The sequence below is a fragment of the Loxodonta africana genome, chromosome 16 (genome assembly GCF_030014295.1).
Source record: "Loxodonta africana isolate mLoxAfr1 chromosome 16, mLoxAfr1.hap2, whole genome shotgun sequence".
NCBI lineage: Eukaryota > Metazoa > Chordata > Mammalia > Proboscidea > Elephantidae > Loxodonta > Loxodonta africana.
Genome location: NC_087357.1, coordinates 42,602,118 through 42,617,978, shown reverse-complemented (window position 1 = coordinate 42,617,978; position 15,861 = coordinate 42,602,118). Strand labels below are relative to the sequence as shown.

Sequence of the window (15,861 nt, the reverse complement as noted above, 5' to 3'; positions counted from 1 at the left end):
ATGCCAAGGGACTCATGATTTATGGAGCACACTTTAGGAAATGGTAGTTTAGGGGAATAAATTCTAGGGATAGACTCCTGAGAAGGGCAGACCTGCCTACAGAAAGCTCTTCCTTCTGCTTAAAAAACTCAACCAAGCAACCAAATTTACCCCTATCTTGTCTGAAATATTAATTCCCTTTATCACCTGAAATTCTAATTAATAATAATAACCCACTGCTGTCAAGTCGATTCCAACTCATAGTGACCGTATAGGGCAGAGTAGAACTGCCTGATAGTTTCCAAGGACCGCCTAGCAGATTCAAACTGCCGACCTCTTGGTTAGCTGCTGTCACACTTAACCGCTATGCCACTGGGGTTTCCAAAATTCTAATTATACCATCTAAAAAGGCATCTTCCAAAAGAGCTCAAATTATTAAGCATCCATGCTTGCATGTAAATCAATGTATTAGTAGTGCCACTGTATATTGGCAGAGTGCTTTACAGTTTTCAAAAGCATTTTCATTTACACACACATACCCTCCTTTCAAGCTATATAATAAGTGGTACAGTCAAGCCTAAACCCCAGATTGGCTGACTCTAGACTAGTGTCTTTTCTACCAGTAAAAAGGCTTCAATAGGCTCAGTTGAGAGGCTATATAATCAACACATACTGCATAACACATTTCAAGTTATAAACACCAGACGTACAAATTTCTGTGAGACAACATGACCAAATTGTGCTAAACAACAGTTTTGGGGGGGAACTCCTCAGATTTTTTTTTTTTTAACAAGGAGAAAAAAACAAGTTTATTCACCTTCTTTATTTATTATTGTACTTTAGATGAAGGTTTACAGAACAAACTAGCTTCTATTGAACAGTTAGTACATGTATTATTTTACGACGATGGTTAACAACCCCATGACACGTCAACACTCTCTGTTCTTGCCCATGGGTCCCCTACTGGCAGCTTTCCTATCCCGTCTTGCCATCTAGTCCTTGTCCCCGGGCTGGTGTGCCCCTTTAGTTTCATTTTGTTTTATGGGGTTGTCTAATCTTTGGCTGAAGAGTGAATTTCAGGAGTGACTTCATTACTGAGCTAAAAGTGTGTCTGGGACCCATACTCTTGGGGTTTCTCCAGTGTCTGTCAGGCTAATAAGTCTGAGAATCCCTCAGATTTTTAAGGAAACTGTTCATTTAAGTTAAATGTGTTTTTGCTGGACTAAGGGAGATTCAATTGATTTTACCCTTTACAAATTTTCTCAGAACCACACAGGGTAGACAAAAAGATTTTTTAAAAAAGGGCCATGTAAAGAGACTATTCATTTTCTAATGATCTCATTTTTCACACTACAAAATCTTTCATATGTAAGTGACCTAGACTTGAGTTATAAAGGAAACTGGATTCAGCAGAGCTTTCACATCTTAAGTGCTCATTTGGCATCACTTCTAAAAATACCATTAAAACAGAATGAGTGCAGGTGCCCTGTTTTGCCCTTATTGTGTTTAAATAAACAGTTCCAGTTTTTCACAGAAGCACTGTTCAAAGGAACATAAGTAAAACTTAATTCTAACCTTCTACTCAATTTCAAGTTCAACATCTTTTTATTATCAGAGAAAAGATACTGGTAAAAACACCTCTTTCTAAACTGAAGGGGAAAAACCTTAAACCTTAAATCCTTTAAATGGAAAATGTATCCAGGTATTTACATATAGAAAAGGAGCTGAGGGGTGGGTGTGGGGGTGGGCGGGTGTGGGTGGGTGTTTGGGTGGGTGTGGGTAGGTGTGTCTTGGTTAACAACCAACCAAAATCAGCATGTCGGCAGATCGGCACCTATGCTGATTTGTTTTTTATTTTTTAAGTTTTAATTTCAGCTATTTCACTATCCTTATTAAGGATTCTTAGTGCAACTTAGTAGGCATTTGAAAAGAAAAAAAAAAATAGCCAAAAATTAGCTTCGGGCATCTGGTTAGGCAACAGCACAATTTAAACAGACCAGGCTCGGTAATAACGCACATCAACATTTGTGCAGTCTAATAACTTTCCAAAGCACTTCTTTATCTGTCATACTCTATCTCTGCAATAAACTGTGAGGTAGTTAGGCTGGTGTTCTTACTACCACATGACAATGAAATCAAGCCTCTGAAAGTTTAAGTAATTTGCCAAAGGTCACACTGTGATTGGGAACAGAGCTAGGAGTAGGCTCAGATCTTCCAGTTCCCAAGCCAGTACTCTTTTTCCCACTGCAGTGATTATTTGTGGGGTGGGGTCAGGGGTGGACGTGGGGCGTACCCCCTCAGATACTGATGGTCACACTGCATAAGCACCCCACTCCCATGAGTGTTCTAGGATACTTCTGTTACCCACGAGAGTGTATCAGATCTCTCAGGCATGCTGAGCAGATGAAACACCGAGAACTGCGGCACTGGGTATTGTACAACTTTGATAATGTCAATGCAGGAACAATTTATCAGTTGGCCAAAAACTGATTAACACTGGCCATAAAATGTGTATAATGTAAGCCTGAAAGGATTTCTTCCCAGATGTTACAGTTTTTTCTTGGGAGTAAAAACTGAGGCATGAATTGCATCTGTGCCATTTAGAATAACAATGTTCTTTAACAAAGGTGACAATGACACTAAAAATGCCAAACATTTCCACTTAATGTATAATCCAGTGGAGTTATACTGGCTCCTACTGATTTGAAAAAAATTTCTACATGAAGACTTAATGTAAAAATGAAAATCAAAAGCAAAACAATTGTAAGAGTAGAAAAATTTCAAAACATTTTGTCAGTGTTCAAAATGACATATCATACTAGAAAATCTTGATAACAAATTTCAGCCTGCTCCATGCCGTGTATGCTCCTGAAAAGTTATCTGCAATGTTGAAACATACATAAAATTCACTAAGGAACCTATAATCTAACTCAGGGATTCCTAACCTTGGGCCATGGAAAAAGGATTTTATTGAAGAAGTAGGTTTTGAAGAACATTACACCCTGGGTGAACAGCAAGGCTCAAGAAGGGAGTCTCATGAGAACTCAGTGCTGCCCTTAATTGATGAATGTCTTGAGAAAGTCTCCAAATCTCTTCTAGATTCTCCTCTGCCAGTTGGACCACATCATGCCTAGGGCTAAGTCCAACTTCAGTGTACTATAAATATCAAAGAAAACTTTTTGATAATCTAAACAGAAAAGCCTTAATTTCTTTATGACTCAAGTGAGTGTTCTTACCTCAATAGAACAAGAAAGCTGTGCAAAGTGCCCTGTGATGGACAGTTGAATATGACAAAGATTGGTATGTGAGCTTCACATCTGGCCACCTCTCAAACGATCAGTGTTGATTCAATAAGTCATTCACCCATTCATTCAAAAATAAGTAATTAATATCTGCCCACTGTGTGTCAGGTACTGGAGATACAGTAGCTAACATGAAAGACACAGCCATTGCCCTCATGGGGCATGCCCACAGTCTAACAGGGTAGATGGATGTTAAACAAAGCATTATTTCATTCCAGTGATATTAAATGCCACAGCAGAATGGTATATGGTATTATGACAATGATTGATGGGGAAGGAATAAGCTCCACTGAAAGATAAAGCCTTCCTACAAATGTCATGATCAAGTTCTGGCCTAAAGGAAAAGTGGGTATCAGCCAGGCAGAGGGAACAGTATGTATAATAACCTCCAAGAAGTAGAGATGAAGACTAGTTGTTGCTGGCTCAAGATGAGTAAGAGAAAAGAGAGAGTAAAGACAGAAGAATTAGGTAGTACCTGAAGGGTCATGTAGGCAATGTTAAAGATTTTGACCTTTATCCTAAGGGCAGTAGAACATAATCAAAATATTTAAAGGAGGGGAAAAACAATTTTAAAAGGTCATTCCGGTTATTATGTAAAGAACTGGAGAGACTCTAGATGGCCAGGTGAGAGATGAGGGTGACTCACTCCAGTATCCATGACAGCCTTCCATGGCCACTTCCAGTCCTTGCTTTCTCATATATAACCCTAATTTAGTTCACACATTTACTGAGTGTCCACCATGTGCCAAGCACTCCCATTCAGGCCCTTGGGCATAGGCAATAGAGTCAACTTCATGGAAACTCTATTAGGAACCACCAGCAGAAGCCACTTCCACCTCTGTTAGTCCTCCCACAGCTAGGCAAGCCACAGCAAAAAGTTGTTGATGTGTAGATTTGTCAGTCCTCTCCAACTCTTGGGGAACCCCCATCACAACTATAGCAATGGTCAGAAGTTTGCCCCAACAGCCTGTGCTGCTTCAGGCTTTTGATTTTGAAGAGCACAGGTTAAACAAGTAGGCTTCCCTCCCTAAAATGAACTCAGTGAAATTATACAGGATAAATGTAGTGTTTCCCCCAGGGGTTAATGTGCAATAGATCCTCTTATTGCAGCCTTGAAGGTTGTACATTAAAATGTACAACCTTCCTTTATTCTAAAATTGATTGTGGTGATGGCTGCACAATTCTGCAAATATACTAAAAACCACTGAATTGCACATTTGAGGTGGGTGAATTGTATGGTATGTGAATTATATCTCAATAAAGCTGTTTAAAAAAAAAAAAAACCTCTTCCTTAAAGATAATGATGTTATAGATAAGTGAAATGACAGAGATGAAAGGATCAACTGTTCCTATATATGTAGCATATTGACATATTTTACATTCATAGGAAAGCCAAAAAGTCTCTAAGATGGTAAGAAGAAATCAAATCTATAAAAGTCATATTTTCCCTACAAACCACCCCATCTAAAATCTTAGCCAAAGAGCAGCAATAATAATAAACAAACATATAAACTCTCAAAAGGATGACTTTTTAGGAAAAGTTGGCTGAATACAAAGGAAATACACCAATTTCCTCTTCATGTTCAGTTTACCCAGGAAAGGTACAACCTGAAAGCACGTGCCTCAAATAGCCAGGAACTTCCATGGATCCAAACAATGAATGATCAGATCTGAGGGTGCTCTGCAGATGGTGCTCTCCCACTCTCAGCATGGGATAAACAGCAAAAGGGGCAAGGGCTATAAACAGGAAGCAAGCAGCCAGGAAACAAATTCCAGCCAGCCTTTAGCTTCCTGTCGTCATAGCAGAGAGGTGGCTTCCCTGGACCTTTCTTCTCATAAATAAACTATAAAATGCCACCTACGGTTTTTTTTAAAAATTCACTGACTCCACTGAATTTACAATAATGTAGACAGCAAAGGAGGCTCCTTTGAACAAAAAGGAGATAAAGCTATTTAAAATAGTCACAGTCCAGGTTTAAAGGCAAGTCTTGGTTAACAAGAGAAAGTAGGAGGGAATGAGCATAGTATCTTAGGATTTGCAATAGTGAGGAAAGGGGGTTGTAGGCACAAAGGAACATCTGCCCCTGGCTTTAAGGACGGCAAGTTTCAAAACCTTAGCTATGAGACCACTGCTAAAATTCTGAAGGGATTATCAGGAAAGAAGGGTGGGCCTAACCATGGAAATTCCCTGAAGAGGGTGGTGAAAAAAGCCCCTGGGAAAAAAGTCATTACCTAAGGAAATACTAATGTGCTGATATATAATGGGAGCTCTCTGAAAAACTCAAATTTAGCTTTGGGAGAAAGATGAATAACAACAAAACTATGAATGAACCTGAAGATCATATGTAACTATGAAGGGTGCAGTTAAGAGAGGCACAAAATGCTGAAGACAACAAAAAAGGTATTTTAGCTATGCTCAAAGCAAGAAGAAAACAAGATGGGGACAGAGTTATGGTTTGGGGAAGTGAGTGCAATGTTCTCAGAAAAACAGTGAAAATTGAGCCCAGTTCCAGATGAAAGCTGGCTTCCATTTCTTATAATAAAGAGAATGGTCTCCATATTGGTCAGGGCAAACAAAGATCATGAAGACGAAATTGGGGCTGGGAGGAGCGAGGGAATAGTAGGGACTCAGCCATCTCTAATCACTTCCAATTCCCCACTAAGGTGACTCTCATCCCAAGGTACTGAAGAAGGACCCTTAGGTCCCTTTTTGATACCATGTGGATGGAGGTAGCATTCTTGTGACCAAAGCAGCAGCCTCCCCACACACATGCACTGTGTGTTACACTGTAAACTCGACAAATGACTCAGTGCCGTGGAGTTGATTCTGACTCACAGTGACCCTAAAGGACAGAGCAGAACTGCCCCATAGGGTTTCCAAGAAGTGGCTGGTGGATTCGAACTGCCGACCTTTTGGTTATTAGCCGAGCTCTTAACAGTGGCACCATTAGGGCTCAGTGTTACACTGCATGCACAGTTTTCTTGTGTAGTATCTATTCTGGGCCTTCCCAACAATCCTGTGGGATACTACTGCCTTCATTATACAATGAAGCTCAGAATTTCCGTGACCTGCCCAACTATACATAGTCCATGGGGAACAGGACTAGACCTAGACCCAGGCCATCTGACTCTAGTCCAGTGCTCTTTTCACTACCCAGTGTACCTTGTCACTACATCTTTAGCAGAGTAACTGATAAAATCCAAGCAGTAATATTAATGACATCAATATTACGTGCAATTGTAGCAAGATATCATTAACCAACAAGTACTGGTTAACATCTATCTAACTGTCATAGGTCTCTGGCTGTTCAATCCTCAGATCCTATTTAGTCTTTAGACTATACCACAGGAGGAGTTAGAGATGAGGACCCGTGGTTCCTCATTATGTAACTTGCTTAAGGTCTACCGATGACTGGTACCGCAGAGGTTTAAGTGTACTGAAATCAGTTCTGGCTCCAAAGTCTATACTCTTTCCATTATACCTGGCTGCTACCCTTAATGTTTATCTAAGACATAGGAGTCCTTGTGTGGTGCAAATGGTTAAGTGCTGGACTATGAACTAAACGGTTGGTGGTTCAAAGCCACCCAGAGGCACCTTGAAAATAAGGCCCGGCAATATGCTTCTGAAAGGTCACAGCCTTGAAAATCCTATGGAACAGTTCTACTCTGCACACTTGAGGTCGCCATTAGTCAGAATGAACTCGACAGCAACCAATGACAACAACAATGACTTTAAGACATGGAAGGTATGGCTACCCCGTCAAGTCGATGCAGACTCACAGCAACCCTATAGGACAGAGCAGAACCGCCCCATACAATTTCCAAGGAGCAGCTGGTGGATTCGAACTGCCAACCTGTTGATTAGCAGTCCAGCTCCTTAACCACTGTGCCACCAGGGCTCCAAACCTAAATGTACTGGGCAAAAAATAGTCAATGGCTTTCCTGAGCCTGAGAAGTTTGATGTTCCAATCACATTTTCACAGTATTGCACATGATCATGCTAAAAAAAGTGGCCAATGCCAGTACTCTCTTTTACCCCCAGTTCTAGATTTTGTGGAGAGAAATATTGAGGGCTTAACCACAGCAGTAGGCATAAGGAGTGAGAGTAGGGAAAAGTGAAAAATGAATTGTATCTGAGTTCACTGTGATTCTTAAAGAGGCTCAAAAACTACTGTGATCCCTGGAGGAAGTAGGCCTATAGGTTCGTAGGATGAAGGCAAAGGGAAGATGGAAGCATGGGGAAATGGAGCTCTCCCCTAGGTTCTCTTTTATCATCTCCAGGATCTACCTCTTGCATTGTCACTAGTCCTGGCTTCAGAGGGGAACAAAGAAAGCTATTTGCATACAGATGAAAACAAGTGGTTCCTCAGGTTAAGTAAATTGCCTGGGGTCACCAGTGATGCGTGGAGTCTCATTACTGTTGGTTGAGTCCATTCCAACTCACAGCAACCTGTAGGACGGAGTAGAACTGCCCCGCAGGCTTTCCAAGGCTGTAAATCTTTGTAGAAGCAGACTGCCACATCTTTCTACCATGGAGCTCCTGGTGTGTTCTAACCACTGACCTTTGGGTTAGCAGCCAAGTGCTTAACCACGGCACCACCAGGACTCCTGTAACGGGTGCAACAGCAGTATGAAAGCAATGGAATCTGGTGTATCGGACTCTCAAACGTACAGGCAGAAGCAAGACTACCAGCAACAGCAGCGGTAAAGAAAGCCCTCCAAGTAGCACTATTTGTTAATTCAACAAATGCTTATTGTGCATCTGCTACCGTATATCTCTCTATATCAAGCAACAGGTGAGCACTGGGGATCAAGCAGAGAATGAGACAGAAACCATGCCTGTCATCATGGGGCGCACAGACCATAAGGCTGTAAGATTGGTATAAAAGGGGATACTCAGGATGTTATAAGGAACCATGGTAGTGCAGTGTTTAAGCACTCGGCTGCTAATCAAAAGGTTGGCAGTTTGAACCCACCAGTGGCTTCACAGGAGAAAAATGTGGCAGTCTGCTTCTGTAAAGATTCCAGCCTTGGAAACCCTGTGAGGCAGTTCTACCCTGACCTATAGGTTTGCTAGAAGTCGAAATCAACACAGCAATGGGTTCAGGATGTTACGGGTGCCTGAAAACCAGGAATGGAGTTGAATCTTATCAATTCTCTGAGTCTCCATTAGTTCAAAGGGTGTTTCAAGACTCTGGGGAAATTTTATTTTACTCATTTTAATTAAAAAACAAAAAAAGCCAAAAAACAAACAAAAAAAATGACCACCACCAGCGCTTACTTTTTAGGGCCCAGTAATGTCATAAATAGAAAGTTTATTCTAAGCACTGGCTTTTGTAACTTAATCAGATATATGTCCTAATGAAAATATAATCTTGATTAATGTGAAAAATCCACTGCCAACTAAAATTTTCACATCCTAAGAAATGTAAGTCTTCTATACAAAATTAGTCAAAGTCAACTGTAGACAGTCGAGGTGAAACTTCAGAATAGGACATACTGACTACTTCATTATTCCAGCCCAGTGATACACTGAGAATACCCTTTGCTAGAAGCATTAATAGTCGCTGTACAATTGCAAAGGCAAGTGTTCGATACTTGGTGTTATTCTCCTGCGTGCTCTTTTATCTATTAGTATAGGTCCCAAATCACAGCTCTTATCACCTTCCATTCCCCCAAGCTTCCAAACAGTGGCAGAGCCAGGGTTTAAGGGATTTAAAACCCATCTCTGTCCACAAAATCAACTGAGCACACCAACTCCCTACCAGTTCCACCTCTTGCCCCTTCTTTAGGTCAGGGCTGGCACACTCAAAAGCCTCCAGAGACCAGGTAGGTACCAGCAACTTGCACAGTGGTAGGTAATACAAGCATATGGATAGTGTACAGCATAGCTAAGGGAGCTGGAAAGAGGATTGGAGGGTACAGCAGCTATTTGACTCTAACTATTCCTGCCACGGATGATCTTGCAATTTTAAGAGAAATCAGAAGTTCAAAATTTTACTTATACTCCCGAACATCTAAATGTTAGTCCAAGTTTGCTTGTTTGTTTTCAGAACACTATGTGGGTCAAACAGGTCACCAGCTTCCAACCTTTGTTAGTGCAGTGTTGGTGTCATCTTTGGAGTAGTGCTGGTTTGGTTTGCTAAATTCTGCAGGGTTACTTTCATAAGTGTAAGGTCACCCTGGGAATGGGTCAGGCAGACGGTTCATTTACACCTTAAATACCAAGGGTGCTCTCTTTTTCAGGCAGCCTAGATGGACTGGAAGACTAACATCATGTCAGGTGGAGCTGCTCACATGTGATCACAAGGTGCTTTTCTCCCCAGGTGTCCAGAGAACAAACCTCATTTCTTTCCCACAGCAAATTCACCCTGAGCAGTTGCTTACCCGTTTGTCAATGTCATTGTGTTGGAGCTGCACAAAGCGAGCACTGATGGCCGCAATGTAACTCTGCTGATTGGAGAACGCCACGCGGCCAGCACCTTTGGGGTACTTCAGCTCTGGGTCTGTATCGATGCCAGCATAGCAGACACCGCCGTACAAACGGTCCATGATCATTGCCAGTTCAACTGCAAGAAAATAAACAAAACTATGTACAAATGTTTAGAAGGTACTCTTGCCCAGGAGAACAATTATTATTAAGGATCACGTTTAGTGTAATTAAGCAAAGGAAAACCCAGGTTAAATATCATGAAGAGTGTCTTTCAACTCAAGTGGGGAAGCTTCTCCTCATAGGATATTTAAAAATAAAATGAAATAAAGCATCAAGAATTGATACACACACACAAGAATTTACATAATCAGAGCTTCAGCAACAGTACAAAAAGAATGATCTATTAGTATTCCTCCTGTTGAAATTTCTAACTGCTTAGTCTTCTAGACGGGGCCCTGGGCAGGCAAAACAATTCATGATGCTCCAACAAGTTAATCAGAAAGAGCCCTAGTTACTGACCTCTGAGACTGAGAGCAATTACTAAAGGCATGCTGCTATGTTAGGACTAGGCTACAGAAAGAATAAATTCCTTGTTTTAAGTAGAGGCAATATGCTTAAAGCCTTAAAGTAAATCTCTATAATTTAAAAAAATAAAAGATTTTAAAAGAGAATAGTCTATCGCAACTGAGAAATTTCCACACTTCTCACATTGAATTCTAAATGATAATAATACTTGTAACCATAATAGTTAAAGAGCCCTGGTGGTGCAATGGTTAAAGCGATTAACTGCTAACTGAAAGGTCAGGGGCTGGAAACCACCAGCGGCTCTGCAGGAGAATGATGTGGTAGTCTGCTTCCGTAAAGATTTACAGCCTTGGAAACCCTATGGGGTCTCTATGAGTTGGAATCAACTGGAAGGCAGTGGGATAATGAGAATAGCGGCAATTAACATTTATTGAGCACTTACAGTGTGCCAGGAAGCACAAAGCTGCTATACAGGTAGTAAAAACATATTCATCCTACACCTTGCTATAAATTCTGAGGTCTGGTCTGCACTCCTTGCCACATTTCTTCTAAATATGCCTTTACATCGGTACATTTACAAAGCACCTGTTCAGAAGGTACTTAGAAATTGGACCCATTCCAAAGGTCTGATATTCTAAACTTATCCCCACCATAAAGGTACCATGGAGAGACATGTAGCGTTTACTCACCGGCATCCCAAACTGCCTGAAGGTAATTGTTTACTCGATACCAGACAGCATCTCCTTAAGGTATGACCATTCCTTTCAGGCTACTTATATAGCATACTTCTGAAAGACTCAGGCCTACCCCTACCCTATCCCTACCCTAAGGTGGCTACCTCAAGAAGCCACTTCCCTTAAACACCTATATACAGTATTTAGAAAGGAGAAGACAGGGAAGATGGATGGTGATTCGGGCCACAGCAAATGTCCAAAACAACATTACAAGTAGAGTGCGACAGAAATCAGTATCTGGAGATAAGGAAAGCAGCACATGGGTAGGGTGGGGTAAGAGACGTGCAGCAGATACAAGGGCTGAATGGTATAAGAACCCCACCATATTTCTAAGAACAGAAGGAAAGCCCGGTGTTATTGGTTCCCGTAATAGGTAGCTGCTGAGTTAGAGGCAGTATGAAAAACTATATCACTCTGACAGAAAGGCTGTATTTCTACTTCTTCAAAACTTCTTTCCATACCAGACTGTCAAAACAATTACTGAATGCTTTCTAAATACCTGCTTGTAATAGGAAGATTGGCCTTCAACCAACAGTTAATTTTCAGAAGATGAGAAAATAAGTTAGCAATAACTGAGCCTAAGAATACCAAAAAACCAAACAAACCCACTGCCATGGAGTCGATCCTGACTCATACAGACCCTATAGGACAGAGCAAAACTGCCCTGTAGGGTTTCCAAGGCTGTAATCTTTATGGAAGCTGATTGTCACGTCTTTCTCTTGCGGAGCAGCTGGTGGGCTCAAACTGCTGACCTTTTGGTGAGGAGCCGAGTGCCACCAGGGCTCCTGAGCCCAAGAGTAAGTGCTATTAAAAACAGAGCAGCAGAAAGTCAATCTAATTATCCCACTATGGTCAGAAGGACTGAGTCATATCAGCCAAGGGAACATTGCCAATTAGAGCACAAGTGGACTCTGATTACAGTCTTGGGGCAGGATCCAGGAATAACATTCATTTAAGTACTGCAACAAGAATCATATACGTACCCTAAATATGAGGGTTCAATGGTTCCTTACACTTCATTCCAACAACTGCTGCAGGCTTGAGGACCTTCTCACATGGACAGTGTTATTCCAGCAACAGGGACCAAGAAACTGATGTGAAATTGTTATTTGCAGTCATTAATGAATCTTCCTTATTGGTCAAAGGGCCTTTGTTAAAATAAATAACTTCAGGGCCCTGGAGTTTAAATATTAATTTACCAAAGATCTTCCTTTGGAATGGAATAAGAAAACAAACATTCCCTGAGCTTGGTGACTGACCAGGGAAAGAGTGCTGGCAACCAACTGAACTGGCACTTGTCTTCCAGCTTAGGAAGGACTTAAGAAAGTGACTGATTTAGAAAGAAGGTATTCCAGTTACAAGCTTCAAGCTAGGCTCCCGAAGAAGGAGAGGTACCATAACCACAGGCTCTTCTACACCACAGTGGTCTCCGAGGGAGTCTTGGGAATGCTATGATGCCAGAGAAGGCTCCTCCACAAGCACACACATTCCATTATTTTGTGACTCTGGCTGTTGGGAAATTATCTTCAGGTGCCAATGATTAGATCATGACTGATCTACTTGCTGGTAGTTAAGTAGTACTTCTGGTAGGAAGCAGAAACCCTCGCCCACTTAGGCTTTTATAAAAACTAATTATAAATCATTTCCACTTATGAGTTTATGTATAGACATTTTCTTGGCCACCAGAAAGTCTTCAGACATTAGAGCCAAGGAAGCCTCATTCAACTGAAGGGTAATTTGTTGAAAAGCTAGAAGAAACTGAGGTGATAAAAGAAAGAGTTTTTCGGGGGAGAGTATGAAGATTTCTCATCTCTATTTCTACTCTAATCTGTATTTTAGCCACAGAAAGTCTAATACTGTGATCAACTTTGAAGAAAAGTAAACAATGGTGAAATAACTGCTGTTCGTATTTGTCCCTTTACTCAAGTACTAAGTCCTCACTAAAGCCCATTTCCGCAGGCTAAACCCACACTAGGCTTAGACACCAGAGGGATGTCGTTTAAGTACCCAACAGAGTTTTTAATTATTGAGAAACTCTTTTTACCACTTGGTAAAAAGAGCATAAAAAAGCGATTAATTTAGCTTATCTTCTACAGCATAAAAAAAAAAAATAGGCGACTAATAAAAACAGCAAGCCTTCCTCAAGTCCTATGAATTTCTAATCTGAGAATTGTTTTTTCAATGAGAAGATTCAAACTCACCTACAGATGCCAAAATGTACAATTACTCTTACAGATCAGGTTTGAAAGGATTCTTTAGAGTATCATCAGTTAATACAGGAAAGACCCACATAAGCTAACAGAGAAGAGGCTACCATTCTGACAGCTTGGGGCGAGCAGAGAAAAACAGAAGAAAAGCAGTAAGGATCTGGCAGAAGTCAACTAAAAACTTCATTAAAAAAAAAAAACTTCATAGGCTCACCTATATCTTGTGATCTCAACCCTGCTCACAAAATCTGAGCTCTTGGTCAAGCCCTTGTCTTAGCTGGGAAATGTAGCAAAACACCTATTAAGCCTATGATGGTGAATCCTCATTCTAAACCATCCTCTGTAGAGGGGCACAGACAGAATGGCTCCCAGGAGCATGTTCTTACATTTAACCTAAGGAAGATGAGACCACCAGGGCAATCCATACAGGTGCATACTGGAGTTCACACAGATAGAGGTGACAGCAGGCATAGACAAAGTCCATAAGGAAGTCGGGAGTCTCCAAACTGCTTTTTCTTTTTTCTTGCTACCCAGACAGAGTTCACAGTGCCTGTCTGATCACCACCACAAGTCTGGTATACTGTACTTTGGACAAGACTGTCTGTGCTTCTAGGACAACTCAAGTTGTCTCATGAGCAAGTGTTTCACGATAAGAGCAACACTGCTAACACTACAAACCTACATGTCTAACCTATACGTTGGACCTGTTTTAAGTTTCGCTATCGCACAGACTGGACTAAGAAACAAGACTACTGAAGCTGTGTGTAGCACAGAGCAATCCCACGAATTTTTCTGCATTGTGGTGACTATGCCTCTGAAGTTGAATATGAACCCCTATAATGGTTCCTTGAACTTACTCCTGGTTATTCAGAGATTTGATAGGGACTGTAGTTCACCAGAGAGGAAATCATGATGACTTTGTCATCGTGTCCCACCTCAGGAAAACAAAACAAAAAAACCTGTTGCCATTGAGTCAATTCCTACTCACAGCAACCCTGTAAGACAGAGTAGAACTGCCCCATAGGGTTTCCAAGGAGCAGCTGGTGGATTTGAACCACTGACGTTTTGGTTAGGAGCCATAGCTCTTAACCACTGCACTACCAGGGTCCTGTGTCTATCATTTAATTAGATTTCAAGATAGCCCTAAGGTGATATCTAAGTCTGAGATACCATGAGAGTCAAACTGAGTGGAGGAAGGATGAAGATTTTGGAGGAAAACATCAACACATTCACTTTCCAAATTGTAAATTTAAAGGCACATTTATTTTACTTGGAAATAAGTGGAAATGAGGACAAAGCAGATGGGAAGGAGGCATAGGACACCTCTGGATGACAAAGAAGTCTGGATTTCTAAAAGAAAGGAAGATTGAACTTATAGGTGGACTTCCCTGGTTTACCACAACTGCCAAGTTGGTTCCAATAAATAGTGGTTCACATACCTCAAATAGAGGAAACATGCTTATAAGCTTCCACTCTGTAACAGACGTTGAGAAGTTAAGAATATTTTCAAATAAACGATATGAACAACCAACTACGACAGGTAGGGTGCTTAACTTGATGAAATCAGATTGATACCAAGTTGACCGTTACCAAGACAACATCTTAGTTCTCAGCTTGATAAAGCTGAGGTTCTGGAGATCTGAGTTTGAATCTTGGCTTTTTCACTTACTGTGGTCTTGGACCAATCACTCCCTTTGAACTCTGCTTCATCATCTCTAAAATGAAAAGGCCACCTGGTACAACCTTGCAAGGTTATTGCGAGGATTAAACAAACACGAGAGTGCTGAGCACACTGCTGAACACAAAGTGGCGCTCAAATGTTTAGTTCTGCCCAGGGGTTGTTTTTCCCCTACTGATTAATCTTTGTTTAACATTAGCTTGGCCTGGTTTCTGCTCCATAAGCACCAATTCATCCCAATCTTAATTTGGCTTTATGCTCATGTTACTCGACCTGCTCTCATATGGAAGCTAGACATGAGTTGTGGGTGATGGCTTGCCTTTTTTTTTGGAGTGGGGGGAGAGGGAAAACATACTAACATTAGAAAATCCCTAGCCCTAAGAGGCAATGCAGTCAAGTCTGCAGGCCAGCTGGAGTTTATCAGGACAATTCTTATATTGAACTTGGGACTTGATGAAAGAAAAAGTTTCTACTGCTGAGAAATTTGATATAAGATGAATTCTGCCAGCTACCATTTCACAGAACAAAATATGCGTATGGTGACAATGCTCCCATTTCCTACATCACAAATCAGGACATCATTCCTAATAGAAGTGAACCACCAGGGAAGAAAGGGCAGAATGTTTGCAACAAATAATCTTAGAAAAATTCAGGCTGTATGTTTTCTGGATGCATGCCCCATATCACTGAATATTTACGTCAAAAGTTCCCCGCCCCCCCAACCCCATATTAGTAGGGGGAAAAAAACAAAGGAAAAAATTATCAGAGCAGTAGTTAGGAAAGATAGATGAACAAGCAAATGGTAGGCTCCAGGAACTCAGATAAGCAATTGCTCAAGATGGATCTGTTCTGTGGGGCCTGGTCTGATAAACTGTCAGAAGGAAGTCATGGAGTAGAAGAACAGCTCACATGCCTACAGCTAGAGAGAAGGGCTGAGGGTTTTTCAAGCCTGGGAGTAGATGGATCCCAGTGCTTGGTCACTGAGGCAGTCCTCAAATTAGAT

The 15,861-nt window shown here is 41.2% G+C and overlaps 1 protein-coding gene across 6 annotated transcripts in view; it reads right to left on the bottom strand.

The window, feature by feature from the left end:
- Positions 1 to 15,861, bottom strand: part of CPEB3 (cytoplasmic polyadenylation element binding protein 3) — a 218,800-nt gene that overhangs the window by 22,174 nt on the left and 180,765 nt on the right. For all 6 annotated transcript variants that reach the window (XM_023546925.2, XM_064269571.1, XM_064269572.1 and 3 more), the window contains one exon: positions 9,669 to 9,850. In XM_023546925.2, coding sequence (XP_023402693.1) covers positions 9,669 to 9,850 — 182 coding nt within the window. The remainder of the gene's footprint in view (positions 1 to 9,668; positions 9,851 to 15,861) is intronic.